Below are 18,940 nucleotides of genomic sequence, written 5' to 3' on the forward strand. Positions count from 1 at the left end.
ACCAAAGCTGTTTTTTCCCGTTTGGGCTTTGTCCAAGTATCAGCTCTGCTCTTTCTGTGTCAGCCATGCAAAGACATGCGACACAGGGGAGGAATTTGACTCCACTCCAGCCTCAGAAGGCTCAGTGCCAGCTGCTGGGAAACAGATCTGTAAGGCAGGGACTGCTCTGAACACTGTGTCCTGAACTGTGCTAGCACATCTTCAGAAAGGGAAGCCACGGTGTTTCAGTCTTGGCCTGGAGCACACAATGAGCAAGTGGATGCTAATAGTTTTAGCAGCACTGGAGAAGGAAGGATCAAGGAGATGGGATTGCTCTTTCCCTCTTCAGTGTCTCAGAGAAGCTCTACCTTTTCTTGAAAAAATGTAAAATTCTCAGGGAAGTTTTCTCTGGTGTTTGAGAAGCCATTATGCAAAAATGATATTTCTCATCTAAGCGGTACAAACTTGTAGCTGTTTTGCTGCAAAGGACTACGTGAGGTCTGGTGTTTCCTCACTCAACTTACCCCTTCTCTGTCACTCTGCAACTCTAATTTATTTATTGCTCACAGATCTGACTTGGAGAAGAGACAAAGTCTTATTCCTCATTATCAAATATGCACAAATGTGAGCAAGTAACGACACATCTCCCTTTTAATGATCGATTATTAACTTCTACCACCACTAGCTTGGGGAGCTACACCTCCAGCTCACATCAAAGAAGACTCTGCCACCCCAGATTTAAAGCATTTTGTGACCCATGTGCAATAATTTACAATGACTGATGTCAAACTCTTCTTCCAATAGGTTTGTTACAAACAGGTTCTTCTCAAAGGGTGACTCTGGCCTGTAGTCTTGAGATCACCATCAGTTTCTTCAAAATTTAGTTCATCCAAACCAAGTTTCCATTCTAGCTGTAGAAAAAGCTTCTTCATTTGCAGTTTTCAAAGTGGCTTACCTAGGAGTCCCCTGAGAGTTAATTTCACACGTGGCAGTCACGTCACAATGGTACTGCCGGCAATCGCTGGGAAATGCCAAACACTCGGATGAAGGAGGTCTCCTACTCATCCCAGGCTTGCAAACACACGTTGCCTAAGGAAGGCAACACAGTGATCATAGAGCTGTATTCACCATCTTTTTACCCTGTGAGTAATCCTACAAAAGAGCTGTCTGGTTTCCCTTTGCATAATCTGAGGTGAGGAGAGCAGATTTGACCAACACATTCATCAGTTCATGTGAAGATCTCCCATGGACAATTTTGGTTGTTATTGCCTTACCTCTCCTGGACGTCTGTAAATACAAATTGTGGAGTTTTCTGGGCAGCCTCCATTGCTGTCAACACAAGGGTTGATGGGCTGGCAAATCTTTCCATCTCCTTGAAATCCTTCTTTGCAGGTACATTCATACGTACGAGATCCAAGAACTTTACATACAGCAAAGGGGGAACATGGAGAAGGAGCACAAGGATCCTGAGCTGCAATTAAAGAGATTAGAGGTGAGCAGAACCAAACTTCTGTTTTCAAAACAGCGCTTAATTCAGCACAGCACACTGTAGGCATGGAAAGAATGGAGCATAAGGAATTTGTACTGTTAAACTTCTAAAATTTCACAGGGAAATGAAATCATTCCAAACAGCAGACATTTGGGGGTTTTTATTCTGAGGAATTTGGATGGCACATTTTTCATACTATTTCAGTAACAGAAGTGTGAGTGACAGAGGATGCTTGGATTGGTTCTGAATTTGCATCATATCTGAGGATACATGAAACTGCAGTTTGGTCAGCAAAACCTGTAAAGCGCCAGTGAAAACATCTATCCATAGCTAGCTCATCACATGCATCTTATCAATGTTCTTTTAAGGAAACCAGTTCAAAACCTTAAATTTGAAATCAGTGAAGAACTCCTTGGACTCCACACATTATTTTAACTGGCTCAGACTCACCAACATCCTGCTGTCACTACTTAGTGCATAATTATAAGTGAGTGCTGGATGGAACTTGCAACTTTAATTCACTTCTTGCTTTTATGACCAAGTGAAAGGAGAGCCAAAAGCTTAGCCTTTAATCTTATGGGTATTCCTGAAAAAAAGGGGCTTAAACCTCTGCAGTGAAGTAGGCATTGTGTTCACAGTAATCAAACTCCTCTGCAGATAGCAGTGTGATAGGTTTTTTCCAAACAGGACCATTTAGGGTCACAGAGAAGTTTCTCACCTTGGCAAGTGCTGCCCTGTTTTCTGTAGCCCAGCTTGCAGTCACACAGGGCTGTCCCATCCCTCACCACACACTCGCTGTTGGCCTCGCACGTCACACCTTTGCAAAGGGGGAGCTCTGCAGTCACACAGCAAAGAGAGTTTCCCTTTGAGCATGTAGGGCACTGGTAGGAGATATAATTCACCTTACACAATATCTGGAAATAAAGGCAAATGTGGTTTCCGAGGACCCCAAATTGGCAAAAATGCCAGGGGATATGAGCAGTGCAGGCAGCTCTAAGTTCCTGGCAGTCTAGGTAGTAAGGCCCCCCAAGGCTGAGAGAAGAGGTCCAGCTGGTGTCCAGAGAAAGAACAGAGGCATACAGAGACGGTACATCTTAATCCCTGTCACAAAGTGGGCAGTAAACCCCATCTCTTCCCTCTATCTTGATCTCCAGTGCTCAAATCATCTTTTCTCTACATTCCCAACCTATTCAGTGCCTCCCTACCCCTTTAGAGACACCCAAGCCCACATCACAGGGCTGCTCTCCCAGCCCCTCTGCAGCTACCAGTGTGTTTACCTTGGTCACACCTGGGGCCTGTGTAGCCTCCATAGCACGTGCAGCTCCCATTCCCAGCGACGCCGCTGTTGCATTCCCCGTGCACACAGTCACACTCTGCAAGGGAAGTCAGACAAAGCTTCAGCCCTTTGGCTGCCAGGCAATGCACAGGGCTCCAGGAGCACACTGGCCAGCTACCCTGGCACTTGGCAGCCTGATTTCCTACCAATAATCCACTAGCTCCTTTTAAAATATGGCCATGCCAGCCAGAGCTTTGAGAGGGTAAATTGCATGTCCTGGGCTCAAGAAGATGAGATAAAGAGCAGCTCTGAATGCAAGACCTAGACCAGCTTTTCAGGCGTGTGTTTTAACACATGGGTACAACCTCCAAGGTCACACCTATCTCACCTGTGTGGACACAAGGAAGCAGGAGGTAGACAAAAAGGGCTCCTGTAACAGCCAGGCTGCACTGCCATAATTCACTTCCCAAAGTGCCATACATGAGAGGCAGCATGGTGTGTAATCATGTCTTTATAGAGGAAGGAAGGAAAAAGCTGGGAGACAAGTGGAGCTATTTTAGGAGTCTGAAAAACAGTTGGGAAGTGAGTGTGGGTTGTTTTAGGGATGCAGGTAATGGCCTGGCTAGAAAGAGAAAGGAAAGTGGGACAGCCTGGGTAAGGGGGGGAGAGAGAGATTTACAATAGGAAAAATGGACTGTTTGAGTGAGAGACTGAGGATCATTTATTTAGTGGGACAGTGCAGAAGGGCACAAAGACAAAATACCCAGACACCTGCTATTGACCACTACCAGCTCTCTGCCACTTTCCCCGTCTTCAGCACCTTCCTCACTCAACCTCTTCCTCCTCCTTCCTTGTTTTCAGTTATTTTTGTAGAGGTTTCACTCGAATGACTTGTTCTTACCTGACTGACAGTCTGGGCCAAAACGATTTTCATCCTTGCAGTTCTGGCAGCCATACCCACTGTATTGCTCCTAGAAGGGCCCCAAAATGTGTCAGGTATTATTTTTCTGTATCACTGTATTGTTTCACACATCATTATAGTTTAAAGTCTCTCCCCATTTTTGATTTTCTGTGATATCTGAAGCAACACAGTGAAGAAAACTGATCTGCTCAGTGCTCCAGTACTAACCAGCCCCCATGGCAAAGGAGATCCCAGTGTAAGCTGACACACAGAGGGCATGCAAATGCCAGGAAACTCTGCTGGGCATTGAGCAAATAATGTCCTAATTACAGACAGACAGGAAAGTTCCAGCTGGCTCCTGATATCTCTCTGAAAAAGGAATCTGGAGTTCATTAATACCAGTGGGATTTTTTTACATTGATTTTACAGGGTCAGGGACTTTCAGCATACATTTTAGTTGATATAAGGTGTCTTTGAGTTAAATCCAAAATCAACTTTTCTCAAACAAGAGTCCAAGAGGTAGGATTTGAGCTGTTAATTAAGGGTGTTGCAAAAATATACAGTTCATCAGGGAAAATCTAACACTGATTAATTACACTACACATTTTAGAAACATCGCTCTATTCAATTCAAGTGTGCAGGAATTGTTTATACTTTGGTTGTACTAAGTGTGGAGTAGTAAGAAAAAGAAAAATATCAACCCTAAATTCTTTCTCATCTCTCCTGTTTTTCCTGAGAGAGGGAGCCTCTGCCTAACTGGGTACAGCTCATTAACAGGCAAGTGTCTCAGGGCTACTTGCAGCTGCAGACAGATACATTTATTTCAACTGATCAGGGGTTAAATTAAAGCAATTCTTTCCTTATTTCACCCTTGAGATTCTTCCCAGCTCCACACCATCACCAACAGTGTTTTAGTGCTATTGCTGACAACAGCAATGCTGCAGGAAAACCACAGACACTGATGCTGGGATGAGAGGAGCTGCAAATGCCTTCCAGGCAGAAGGGCAGCCTCCACCCAGAGCTCCTGCACAGACACCACACAAACAACTCCCTCTGACAAAGCACATCACCCTTAGAGAAAATCATGCCCTCACCTTGCAGATGCAGGTCCCATTCTGCTGTATACCATCCAAACATGTCCCATGGCCATTGCAGGGATTTTCAGAGCCTCCTGGACACTCTAGCAGGGAAGAGACAGGACAGATGAGATTAAAGTGAACAACCAGCACCTTCCCATCTCCCCCTGCCCCAGGTATTCCAGCTGTACAAAACAAAGGCCAATTCGCCAGCAAATCATCCAGCATGCCTAACACTGGCCCAGAGGTGAAAGGTCTAAGGAAAAGTCCCAACAAGCCCTAACTAAATTTCAACAAAGGCACTAAAACATGTTTTGAGGTTGGGCCACTGCTGCCAGCAGCACTGAGAGGTGAGGGCAGTTCTGGAACTAGGAACAGACAGGAGCCTGCTTTGCAAAGACACTGAGCATTTTCAGCTCTCCTTGACTTCATGGAGTGCTGGAAGTGTGCCCAGAAAAACAGGGTCTCCACATCTTTAGAGTGGGGTACCTCCAAATTCTGAGGACTATTTCTGATAATTCTGAAATCTGTGATTTCTCTGATGGAACTAGTTGCTTATTGAAAGCTATTATGAGAACAGGCTCAAGCACTCAAACAGTCTCCCCTTTTCTGCAGAACTAGAGGGAGCCTTTCCATATTCTTTCAGTCAAACATGTGAGAAGCTTAGTAGATCTTGATTTTGGATTTTTGAGAGAAGACAAAACAAATTCTCATTACTTGGCGTAAATCTGAGTGGGAGTTTTGGGATTGTTACTTTCACCTTGGGTTGGAATTGCTAAGTATTCTCTGTGGCTGAACAGCTGACTGACTCCAGACTATAGAGCAGCACACGTGGCACACGCGCTGCAGACAAGAGGGATATCAGAAAGATCTTCCTCTTCCTTTGGAAACTTTTGCAAAGAGGAACAAAAACATCCCTTTCCAAAAGTTTATTTTTATAGAAGAGACAAAAGGAAGTTCCACCACAGGAGGTTATGTTATGTGTTAAATGTAAGGGGATTCAACTCATCTGGAGCAAAGAGATTATGTGCTGAACAGACAGATATGCTCCCAGACAAATAATGGAGACCTTGTGAGTGTTCAAGGAATAATGAAAATTAATCACCTCAATATATATTTAATACCTCCTATTAAAACTGGTTTGACCTGTTCAACAGCTGGAGGTTGTTGTAAAAAACCCCAAAACTTACCATAGCACTCTGTACCCCAGAATCCTGGACAGCACTTTTTCTCCTCAATTTCCTTCTTACACATGTGATGGCACCCTGGCAGGGAAAGGGTATTTTCTCCTAACTTGACAGAGTATCTTAAAAAGAATAATTCAAGATTATGATTATACCACAAACCCAGCACAGGCCTGCTGGAGGGTTTCTAGGCAATCCCACTGCAGTGCCCTGGGCTCTGAAGGGAAGGCAGGGCCCTCATCTCCTGTTCCATGCACACACACAAGCGGTTTCACTCCAGTTATGTTTTCTCTAAAGAGGCCCATTCATTCAAGCCTCAGAGTTTGGTCAGAAGAAACCTGTCAGGGACTGGGCACGAGACAGGATCTTGCATCAGGATGGAATCCTTGGGTGCTGAAGGGTTAAACAGCACAGAAACAAAGGTAGGGTGACTCAGCATTCAACTTCACATCTAAAATAAGTTTGAAAGAACAAAATCTCCTTTCGGGACTCATCCTTTTGTGTCTTTTACTGAAGATTCCAGATCAAAATGCAGTAAATTTGGATTTAATAGCCATATTATTCACAGATTCTCTATTAAATCTTGGACAAATGCCTTAAATCCCTCAAGGAAGCATCTTCTTTTCAACCCATCATCCCTCCCCTCCACACACAGGGTGAGTCCTTGGTGGCAGTGCCTCTCGTTCTACACGTACACAGTACAAAACTATTCTTGGGTCTGTCCAACAACCACCACAAGAGTAGATAACACTCAGAAAAGCTGCATAGACTCACATTATTCTTACACTTCATTTTATTTTTGGCACCACATCCTTCCCAAAAGGAACTTGGAAATTATCTCAATAGCATTGCTGCTTTGGCTTCCATCTGACTCCTGTGTGTGTGCAAAAGCTGCTATAAGCTGCAAAACTGCCACCACTATTTTTAAAGTATTTTGAGGGAATCAGAGAAAGAGCAGACAATGGGTCTATATATTAACAGTTAACATTCACCACTGAATACATACACAAACAATAATCTATAGTGTTTCATTTTACAAAAGCCTCCTAGTAAATTCAGTTTTCCTTCATCCTTTTCCTCCCTGCCAAACTCAACAGAGTATGAGCAAGGAACACATGAACAAGCAATTGTCATAAAGTGAACTAGGAAGGTTAAAAGTTCAGAGGATTATTGCTGGAAGCTGGGAGGATATACAAGGGGAACTATCATTAATTTTTTTTCTTAATAAGCCACTAAGGAATTCTGGGTCTGAAACAGGTTTTTATGCTAGACAGACCTCTGTTAAATTGCTGTACAGCAGGATTAACAAACCCGGGTTATTTGGGGCAAGTTAAAAGGTTATTGTCATTTAATTTGTTCTGTGTATATAGAACCTGCCCAGCCAAAAGTCTGTGGGATTTGCAGAGAGACAAAAGCAACAATAATAGGGGCCATAAACCCATCTGAAACAGAACTCCATGGACCTTTACAGCTCAAAAACACGTGTGTGTTCTCCTGAAGAGCACACTGCTCCCTGCATAGAAGGGCTGCACCAAAAGCAGTACACAGTTAGGAATCAGGCCTTACCTGCAGTCCTTGACCCCTGGTCTTTGGGTGGTCCTTGACCAGCCTCTTGGACAGAACATTTTAGACACTGCAGCACAAGAAGTACACGCTGTATTCAAGGTGAACATCGTCTTGACATTGCATCGCATGGATTTTAACTTAAAAAGGAAAAACAGCATGGAAATAGCCCCAGATTAAATTGTTATCCCAGGCACTTATCTTGCCAATCTTGTAATATCTTTATCAAGTTGCACCATGAGTTAGATATCACTGGGGAGGGCAGTGGCCAGTGCAGCACACTCTCCCATGGACTAAACCCTCCTGCCAAGGTGCTGCATGCTTGGATCTACTGGATCTCAGCTAGAGCAACAGGGCAGATCACAGCTATCTTATCCTTCCCCTATGACCCACAGCAAAATTTCTAACCATTCTTAAAATAACCACAACTCTGCACTGCTTATTTCAGCTGATCTTTTACAAACTTGTGACAGTGGTGTGTGAGGACAAGCCCTAAATTAATAACCCTTGCCAGAAGACACTGAATTAAAAGGCCACAAAACATTTATCTTTTCTATGCCACTGATAAATCCAGCTCATTGCTATTCCATGGATCTGCAGAGCTGACTGTGTTAGTTCAGTCTATTTCCCAGAGCCAGAAGCTGCTCACAGAAATATTTCTCATGGCAACTGTCTGTGAGGAGGCACAGGGAGATGGATGAAAAGGAAAAGTGCTCTGCATCTCTCTGAACACCTCAATGCTTTGACCCCAGGTGAGAAGGACTCCATTAACACTGGCAATAAGATCAGGTAGGACACTTGGATACATCACATGGCTGGTGAATAAATCAGTAAGCCCTTCCACCCAGCCAGAATGACTTTAGGGATTTGGTTTTCCTCCTTTCCTGCACCCCTGCACAGCTTTGCTTTTCCAAGAGAAACACAGATGACAAAGTACAGCCTCAAGAGGGAATGATCATCATCGCATGCCAACCTGTCATTAAAACGTGTGATTTTGCTCCAAAAGCATTTCCTTGAATTTCTAAACTTCTGGAAACAAGCAACTGCATGGAAACCTCATTGGTAATTTTGAAAAAGACAGTATTTGCCACTGCTGATGACAGAGAAAAGCTGGGAGGCATGAGCTGTGTATGCTCCAGAAGGTCATTGACTGGAAAAAACCCAGAGCTCATCTCAACTGTGCCTCTACAGGCATTGTGTTTTCTAAAAATAAAAACATTATCTCAAATTTTGGGAGAGGCCTTGATCTGGAATTTTAAAGCCAATCCTGAACAATCCTGCTAATGCAGCAGCCCTCCTGTCCCCAGAACTCCTTGTTTTGGATTCCCATCAGCAATCTCAGTTTTGTTTCCTCTGAACTTAAGCCCAAATACATACATTTGCCTCAAGGCAAGGGAGGAAGCCCATGGCTTCCCATCAGCTATCAAGAGCTCAGGAAGGCCCTCCCAGATGATAGGCAGAAGACCCTGTCAGGAAAACCTCCCGAGAGATAACCCTCAAGTCTCAAGTCCACAGGGACATGTCCCTGGAATATTTCCTGACTCCTTCCCCCTGACTGGAGCTGTTGAGCTTTTGCTCATGTTTATGGATCCACCTTCTGCAGCCATACAAGCAAGAATGCTGCCCAGTGAAGGAAATTATTTCTGTGGCTATGGTTGCCCTTCCCGTGGATATTAACTTCTGGTTCTGCTTCTGAGGTTTTCCTACCATACAGCAACCTCCAGTTCCCCTGGCAGCAGAATCCCTAGGAATCTCTTATGTCGAGGACTCCCTTGCAGTATAAAGAGCTCAAAACCAATTTGAGATCCACCAACTCCATCTCTCCTGTGAGCACCAGCTTTACTGATATTATCCAGCAGAACAGAGATCAGCTTTGCTGTTCCTTATGCACAGAGCAGGCAGAGGAGATTTCCAGTTTTTCATGGAGAAAAGCAGAGAAAAAGAACAAACAATATGGATGAACAAAGGAGGTGCTATCTCCAGAGTACTCTGTCTCTAAAGACCAGCAGGGCCATTGATGGGGTCAGCCATCTGATTGGATCTTAAATGAGGGCTCCAGATTAAAGCTGGGCTTTTGAAAGGAGCCAGTTGAAGCCAGGCACATGGGTCTCACAGAACAGACAGCTCCTGCCTTTTTGGTTCCACCAAATCCCAGTGTTAGCCTTTCCTGAGACAATGCCTCAGAAAAAGGAATGGGAAGATGCCTGAGCAAGAAATACAAATGTGGACTCCTTCCTGTGAGTTAGAATTATGCCACAAACCTCTACCAGGCATCTGAGCCACCCTATCTGTATCAAAAAGACCAATAAACAGAGCACAAAACACTAAATTAAATTTCTCCAACCTTCAATTTCATCTGTACTTTCAGGCATCAGACACAGTTGGGCCATTAAATGAGTTCTCTATCACGATGGTGCAGAAGACACCATTATTCACACGTTATTCTATTTCCCTTCTCTTTCCTTCATCGATGTGGTTCCATTTCTCAATGGAAATGAAGAGTGGGAGAGGTGGATGTCTGCCATTCCTCCCTGTTGGCATGTTTAATTACTTGCAGACCTCTAAGACAAGACAGTTATTGTGGAATCCCCTCTACCCTACTGGGACACTAGATAAGCTTAGGCAGCTTTCCAGTAAGACCTTCCCCTTTTTATAAGGAAATATGCTTGTGTCAGCAGCAACAGGCAGGAGGAAAGAGGAAGAAAACAGCTGAGTGGAAAAGTATTGAAAAAATATTTCCCTTCTAATTTGAGTGACAGAACTGATGAAGCAGTCATTTTCTGGAGAGTTTTTCTTCTTAGGAAAGCAGAAGAGGGAATCAAGGGACATAAATGCAACAGTCTGGATACTCAAATTCTGGAAAGGATGAAAGACAGACAGAAGTTTGAGTCAGAAGTGGCTCCTGGGGCACAGCCTCATGGAAAACAATGATGCACTGCTCCCTTGGGCTCATCTTTGACTGCTGTTCCTAAGTGCAAAGCCACTGGAAAGGAAGTGTCAAGAGGGAATATCTGTCCCTGTGATGCAGCAGTGCTGCCTGGTGACAGTCACTGTTCTGATCAGGTGATGTTGTGAGCCTGGACTGGGTCACAGTTTGTGTACAAAGGAACAGGAAAGGAGGACTGATGCTCTCAAATATCTCCAAAATGAAATTTTTAAAGCAGAAGACATCCAGCTATAGCCAAAAGAAGTTAAGAGCCAGGGTGCCTCTGTCTTCCAGGCTGTGCAATGCTCTCTCCCTGCACTCAAATGCTTGTGCAAGAGCAGCCACTGTTCTCTGCACTCAGCTGAGACACACAGAAGCTTCTGGATGCTGCAGTGTTTCCTTCCCTCCTCTCTGAACAGATGTCCCTCACTTCTCAAGTGCTCATTTCTCGTACTCCACCTCAGGAGAATAAGCTGGGAAGTATTTCGTAAGGGCTAGTTTCATTCCCCTCATTTTCACTCTTTATCTTTTCCTCCCAAACCACAACACAAATCCTTCTGCATGGTAAAAATCTCAGGGAAGAAAGAAAAACATATTTGGACGTCAGTGCTTGGCTCCAACAATCCTGGGAGCCAGTTCTGGAAATAGCCATTATCTAATGAATCACCAAGTTTCCAGGGCATTTGTCCTTTACAAAACAGAGCTGTAGACACATGCTCGAGTCATTATAGTCATGAACCTCCCCAAGAAGTTCTCAATAACATTTGAGCTGAACAGAGCAGCAGCTCCTGGACACACAAACTCTTCACACTTGTTCAAGGAAGACACTTTGTAGTGTGAAGATGAACAATCAAGCTCACAGATCACAAAACATGAGATTTACTGTTGCCCTGGGCTTCCCAGCATCTCAGCTGCGGAGCACTGGACACATGGGGATGCTCAGACCACTCTCCTCATTTCCCACCTGCCTGCATTCCTCCTCCAGCACAGCCTGGGATTGGCCTCCTCCCAGCAGAAAAACTTCCATGGTTCTCACATCTGCTGCATCTTCCCCAGCCCATAGCAAGAGGTATGAAAAACCAAATCAGACTAACAGTCACTGTCATGTTTGAACCATTAAAGCTGAGCCCTGGGGTAACATCACTGAAAAACAGGCAGCACAAAATCTCTCTTCTCTCTCAATGATCCCTGTAAGCCAAGAAAAGCCTCCTGTGGAATTACAGCACTTTTATTCCAATCAGATCCCATGGGTTTTCTAAACTGCCAGAGAAAGCTTCATTAGATCCTTATTTTTCCTTATCTCCCATTATAACCTAACAAATGTTTCTTCTCTTTCTCCATAAATAGGGAATTTTTGAGGAAAAGACTCCAAAAGGGAGTTATTCCTGGATTAAGTTAGCTGCTCCAGAGGTGATTCAAAACATTTAACTTCTCTGTAAGTGGGTACTCACTACCTAATAATGTAACTGCTTCATGCTAAGCCAGACTCCTCAATGATTACAGAGATCAACAGAGTGTCTCCATGCAGAGAGACTTACATTTCACCTTAGAGCAGCTGAAGACACAAGCCCATGCCTCTGAACACAATCTGAAACCTATCTGCCTGGAACCCACGTCTCCAGACAGATCAAATCCTCCCCTAGAAACACTTCATGTTTGCATTCAAGTCACCATAATGATCCTACAAGCCTTCCCAGTATTCATTTATGGCCCTTTCATGAGACAGTCCATACAGAAGCTTCCACACAAAGGTCTGACACTGAAGCATCTTTCCAGTCCTCTGGCTTTTTCTAAATCAAGTCCTAAAGACTCACAGGTCTGTCCACTCCCCACAAGGCCCTGCTGTGTCATTCAAGACAAGACAACCCTACACAGGGTGTTTCCTACCCCCAGGGAATTTCCAAATGCCCCCCACAACTCCAGGCTTAGCAGGCCAGTTCACTCCTCCAACAGGACACAAGGAAGGGGATGGCAGGAGACAATATAAAATGAATTAGTGTGAATTCCAGCCCACAGGAACTGGGCTGCCTCACCACAGAGTCTAGAGAACAGATCTACAAAGGTATCACACATTCTCCTAGATGCTGCTGCTAAACACAAGAACAGAGGGGAAGGAATCAGAAGAAAATCAACAAAATTGAAATAAAATGGAAAGTATTCAATAATCCTTGCTGAGGAGCTTTTGGGAAATGTACTTGAAACAAACTGTTGCAAAGGGACAAATTGATGAGACTTTAAAAATTATTTTAAAGTAAAATTCTCCTGGGAAACGTATGGATCTGTCCTGATGGATACAAAGTTCCTCTCCCACATACTGAAACTAGCAGAAGACAAAGATGCTGAGCATTTCCCTCTGATGCTGCTTCTTTCAAGTTCAATGCCTAACATAGACATAAATTTAATCTGATTTAAAACTCAAGCAGCTCCCTTCAACCTTATATTTAGTTCCTGAGTTTGGACTACAGAGAAGATACCTTACAGCCCTACAGTTTTTACTGATTTTATTCTGCACCTAACTAAATGTAAATAAAAAAAACGAGTTGTGGAGAGGACTATTTCCTAACATGCTACCATCCAAATGTGAAGAACTTTTCAATGAACATTTAAACAAAGATCCGCAGACTTACCTTCTGACTCTGGCAGTCAGCTGTGGGAGTGAAGCATGCTGCTAAGAAGAAAAACAGCAATCCAGGAGGATGCATTTTCATGCTTTTACAGGCAGGACCCTTTACACAAAAGGGGTGGCGAGAGAGGCTGCAATTTCTGTAAGATAACACCGCCTACTAAGAATCAGATCCAAGACAAACCAGAGGTTAAAAGTAAACAGGGAGAGAGCATTTTTGCACTGTGCTTTTTGGCTGCAAAGCCTTCAGAAATGGATCTGCTACTTCTAGTGTGATTTCTGAATCAACACAAGCTTTTTCTTTCCATTCTTTTTTTAAATGCACAAGCAGAACTCCTTAGTAAAAGGTTTACTGAAAACAGGAACATCTACGGATTTCCTCTTACATATCAGTTCAAAACAGAAGGAAGGAAATCCTTAGTTTTCAACTAATTGGAATGAAAAGAGGTTAACTGTATGCTTAACAGAAGGCAAATGCAACGGGCAAACTTAAATACCATAAATTCATGAAGGGTAAGTTAATTTCCTTTTGCCACTGATGTGAATATGTCCATAAAACCTCCAAGTGAAGGTAGAGCTGAGCACTGCCTATGCCAAAGTATTGCAAGAACAAAGCAATGGAGTGACAGAACAGGAATGGAGCACGTTGCATCAACCAATCAATCAAGCACTTTGGGCAGGCTTTGATATTTTTATTTTAAACAGTTGACTTTCTAAGCAAGAAAAGCTGATGCTATGGCAGCAATGGCAAAATTTATAATTTCCAAACACTCTGCTGACAGCTTGATGAATCCAAGGAGCATTTCCATAGCACTCAGAAGAGAAAAGTCCCAAAACAGGGTTTAAAAAAATACACACTAACCTGAAGTACAGTCTGAAATTTATAGTCTCCTTTTGAATTTTACAAATAATTGATTATTGACAGATTTTCCATGTTCTTTGTCTCCCTACTCTGCTAAGAGAACCCACTATCCTGAGCAGTCTAAGGACTGCTTCTGTTAGCAGCAAATCTCACTAAGTGATGAGGCACCTTCATATTTTCAGGCCATTAATAGCACATGAAGGTGCCGAAATGAGACCAGGACATGGAACCATTCTTGTGTTTACATAAATAATGAGAGCTTTACCACCTTTTTGCCCCTGCATCCCCACAAAGACACACATGCTGTAACACACGAGGCGCATAGGAAGCGCTGTACTTACTGCTGCCGTTAGCTGTGCTTTACTTCTGCCTTCATCCTACAGGGAAAGGCAGAATGATGAACAGCCAGCCCTGCTATATATCCTGCACTAACAGGAAGCAGATAAGGCACACAACCATCCACTGCAACCCATGTGAGCAGCACCAGCCCACAGCTCAACCCAACAGCTCAGCCCACTTGTCCTGCCGCAGGACAACGGCAGCCCTGGGACTGTCGCTGCCCAACTGGTGCCACCCTGTCAAGGTCAGAGGGCTCACACTGCTCTGGAAACCATTTGGTACCCTGAAGGTCTTCAAAATGAGGCAGAGACACCATGGCTCAGCCAGCTTGGGTGGGATGGGAAAGTCACAAATGGGCAGTGGGGACACTCTTGTAGAGAATGGAAGCTGTACAGTGTTTTCTTGGCTGCAGTCACGGCCCTGAGCTGGCCATGGAAACACAAGAATGAGGCTGCTCCTCTGCTCCATGCTGCCCCAGGAGGATTGTGAAGATTGTTGGGTTTTCCAAGAGCTGGCTGGATGACACAGGGATTAAGTTGCCAGCATCCATGCATAGCTGATAAGTTTTTAAGGTGAAAATAGCTCACCCTGGGGCACTGGAAGGTGCATTGGATTCTTTAATGGCTCAGCACAGAAAATGGTACAGGGCAAGAAAAGACACACCAAGACTGATTCCAGGGCTTTCCACTGCTGCTTATCATCACTGTATCTGACCTACTGCAGGGAAACCAGGAAGGGAGAGAAATGCTTGGTGAAATTCCTCTCTGAATTAAATAAATCAGATTCACAGCAACATCAAAAGGTTCACAGCCAGCTTCCTTATCTGACCTCACCTCAATTAAAGACTAGCAATACAAAAGCAATATACAGGCTAAAAATGCAAACAGTGAGTAGTGCCATTGTACAAGAGCAGAGCATAAACTGAAAAATCAAAAGGTCATCTGTCATTAGACCCTGCTTTCCTGACCAAGCAGCACTAGCAGTGTGTGTTTCAGTCACTGCCTATGAGCTGCTCTGAGAGAATGGAAACTTTGCTGACACCACTGCTGGAGCTGGAACACCAAAATCTGCAACACTTTTGGATCTTCATGATTCTAGAAATTAGTAAGAAGGTGAATCACTGACCACCTCTAAATTAATAGATGGCCAAGAGCCATTAGTAATGTTCAGTGCACAGAAGCCAAGGTGCTCTCAGCAGCAGTTCCAGCTGGCAGTGCCATCAAAGATGGCAACACCAGCAGAGAAACAGCACAGGAAGGAAAAATGAGCCAAATAAACTGAAATTACTGCTTCACTCACAGTTTCTGTTCTCTTCTCATAGATGGATTCCTCCTAGGCAGATAAATGTATTTTCTTATGGATGACATCTATAAAAACTTTATGCCTTAGAGGCAAAATGCATTGGATCAATTTTTTTATTCCACTGTTTAGTCCAATACTCTTCAAAACTGCCAACAAACAGAAACCCCAGTTCCCTCACTCATTTCGATATTAGACCCACTCATGCACAGAGGCATCTCTACAAAGTATTTCAAACCCCAGAATCTCATAAAGCAAGATCCTGAGATCTGCCAGAGAGCCTTCATCAAAAGAGAATATTTAGGCAAGGCTTGTAAAGATCTGATGACAGAATACACAAACAGTCCTGTGCAGGCAGGGTAGGAGGCTTTGCAGCTGATCCTAGTCAATGTTTGATTGAAATAGGATTGTGCAAATCCACTTTTAAAGCATACAGTAGGAGTTGTCAACTGTCTGCCAGTGTGTTTATCTGTGAGGTTTCACACATGGATCTTATTTGTTTTGGAAAGCATGGAGATTGACTTATCTGTCAAGTGTCTCTTGCCCACATAACAGAAGGTGGCTGGTTTAACAGAAGTCACAGACGTGGGTCTCAGAAACATCTTCAAATTCTGGCCCTGACTTCTTCAAGATGACTGCTACAAAACACTTAAAATTTACCTTGTGGGCTCAGCCTCCCCCATCATCAGCAGATTGTTGGCAACAAGGAAAGCTCAGGATTTTTCTCTCTCAGGGAGAAATTCCCTCTCTTTTTATTCATGCATCAATGACAAGCTGAGTCCTCTAAAGCGACTTTTGTAAGACCTGGAATTTTTATTGTGTACACATTAACATTTAAAGTTGAGAATCTGCTGGTAAAAATTACTCAACCTGTTTCACAGAATAAGAAACCAAACCCCCACCTGGATACAGGCAAAGGATAAGGCTACAAACCCTCCCAGACTCCCTGCCTGTCTGTGCCATATACTGTGCTTTAAAATGCTGGGTCACCAGCTCTGCTCTGTGAAGTGTGTGCAGCTCTGACCAGATTGGGCAATTTCCTGCTATTGAAATCTTTTGTTTAGAAACCACAGAGCCAAGGCAAGTGATTTGCCATCCAGTCCACCTTGCCACACAGCTTCTCTGGGAACTGACCATTTGGTTACATCCACAGAGAGAAAAGGACTCTTGTTCTGCACTTCTGGCAAAGCTGGGAAAGGACATTAAGTCCCTTTGCTCTGAATTGTAAGGCTGTGAGTCTGAAAAGGATTAAACAGGCCAAGCCAATAGTGCTTGTGTGTAGGAATGGGGCCAGCTGAACCATACGTTACCCAACATACCCTCAGGGTCCTGGTGAAGATGCAATGACACAACCCTAATTTTCCTTTCCTCTTGGCAAGTTGGAAGGAACTAGAATTTTAAGGTTTGCTCATAAAAGCAAAAATCCTGCAAGGACTGCACAGAGAGTAGGAGTGCGTTTATCCTTCTCTTTATCACACAGACACAGTAGTCCACTTCCAAGCAGACAGGTAGGGCTGCCTGAGCACAATGCTGTGGCACAATTTCGAAAGAAATTGTCATGGTTGTTCACATCCTGTTACTCCAAAACCTCTATGGGCAGCAGTCCCAACATCAGTAATAAGTGCTTTAAGTCTGGCCTATCACTTTCTCTTGACTCTGAGTTCCTTTATGTGTTCTGCTGTAGTGAAAAAGAGCAACATTTTCCTGTCTCTTGGTTTTAGTTTTGTACTTTTCCCATTTATTAATCTGGGATTGTACTGGAAAGTCAGACTCTAAATTCCCCACAGGTACCCAATATTAATTAGAATTCTGGGTAAACTGTTTGTTCCAATAGCTGAGCTATTGAAACTCAGTACCTGCTGACAGGAGCACAATGGCAGAGGCAGTGAGCTCTCCCATGAAGTGCTGCTGATTCTTCAGGCCCTGTCATCTGTAAGGGGTACCAAGGGCTTACAATGTGCTTGACTCAAGCTGCACCCAACAGTTTGCCAAGGACAGCACTGAATGTCTGCCTGAGAACAGATGGAGATGGGAGTCAGAATCCTGCTAGCTCTGCATTTTCAGCAACTTCAGAGATGCCAGGGGTTCTTGTTATTCCCTCTCAGAGACCCTGAAGACTGAAGCACAAGGGCTTGGTGTCCACCTCATCTACTCTGGCTACTGCTCTTCATGCACCTATTCAGGCAGATTTTTCCAGTGCTGGCCAGTCTTTCTGGATCTAATGAATTTGCCATCCTCCCTTTTTCACATCAAATTTTAGCTTTCCAAGTTACTAAATGCCCTTAATTATCAGGTGGACACCCAGCTACAGAAGCTTGTTGTCTGCTCTGAGCTACAGCTTCCCTGTTTTTCCACATGTGGCTGCTTTCTGCCTAAGATTTGGTATGTTTGAAGATTACTACTGCAGAAGTAAACTTCCTGATCAGAATGCAATTAAGATGCAGCAGCACTTTGTGTTACACCATTTAAAAAAACCCAGCTCATTATCAGGGCTGATAAGAACAAGAAGCTGAAGGGCTGATGAAAATAAATACATGACTGTGCAGTACATCCACAGCCAGGCAGAGCAGAGCTCTGTAAAGCAGCACAGGAATGGACACAGGACACACAGGATGCAGGTCACACTGTCATTTCTTCTTGCAGAGAAAACAGTGTAGCCGAGGTCAGCACCTCATTTACTTTCCTTCCTAATGAGGTTCACTTACAATTTTTTATTTGTAATACAAGGGAAGTTTTAAAACCTTTGGGCAGATCCTTGGCAGATGACACTGAACAAAAATAATTGTCTGGGTCTTCCTAGGGTGGCAAAATTCTGTATCAGCTGCAAAGCCAGAACACAGAAGTTTGAGAGTTCAGGAGATACTTTCCTGACAAAGGTCCCCCCACCTGCCTCTGTGTGTTTCTGGCCATAACTTCAGCTACTCAGATATTGTCTTAATGTTGAACAAGGGTTGGAAGCTGGAAAGAATTTGAGGACAAAGGGTTACTAAAGAGGAATATGCCTGCAGGGCTTTGTAGTGCTCTTGCAGAAAGAGAAGCAGAAATCAAGACTATTCTATGTAACCACAGCTGTTGACAGTGACTTCATTCTGCAGAGCTTTCTGTAGAAACTGAATGTGGAAAGTCCTGGGAAATCTTTATGAACTGAAGCAATCAGTTTAGTTGCAAGATAAGTGATTGTACATTTTGAAGAAAACCTCACTTAAGTTCCTGTATTTAAGAACAAAAGACTACATTAAAATCAGACAATAAAGACAACAGGCTGGCACTGAAGAGTGACAGTTTATGAAAATTTTCAGTTTAATATTGCACTTAAATGAACAGAAATACACACCCCAAAAGCACTGACTCCAGCAGGCTCTAACACAGAGCATCTCTCCTCCTTTGGAGATTGGCTGGGAGAGTTTGAGCTGTTCAGGCTGG

At 43.7% G+C, this 18,940-nt stretch overlaps 1 protein-coding gene across 1 annotated transcript in view; it reads right to left on the bottom strand.

Annotated features, from left to right (window-relative positions):
- Positions 1–13,274, bottom strand: part of STAB1 (stabilin 1) — a 50,545-nt gene extending 37,271 nt beyond the window's left edge. Inside the window, 9 exon segments of the mRNA XM_036390702.2 lie at positions 935–1,068; positions 1,254–1,450; positions 2,187–2,303; positions 2,746–2,841; positions 3,646–3,715; positions 4,740–4,825; positions 5,912–6,027; positions 7,472–7,608; positions 13,022–13,274. Coding sequence (XP_036246595.1) covers positions 935–1,068; positions 1,254–1,450; positions 2,187–2,303; positions 2,746–2,841; positions 3,646–3,715; positions 4,740–4,825; positions 5,912–6,027; positions 7,472–7,608; positions 13,022–13,102 — 1,034 coding nt within the window. The 5' untranslated portion in view covers positions 13,103–13,274.
- Positions 13,275–18,940: the final 5,666 nt, after the last annotated feature.

The sequence above is a fragment of the Molothrus ater genome, chromosome 11, assembly GCF_012460135.2.
Source record: "Molothrus ater isolate BHLD 08-10-18 breed brown headed cowbird chromosome 11, BPBGC_Mater_1.1, whole genome shotgun sequence".
NCBI classification, from domain to species: domain Eukaryota; kingdom Metazoa; phylum Chordata; class Aves; order Passeriformes; family Icteridae; genus Molothrus; species Molothrus ater.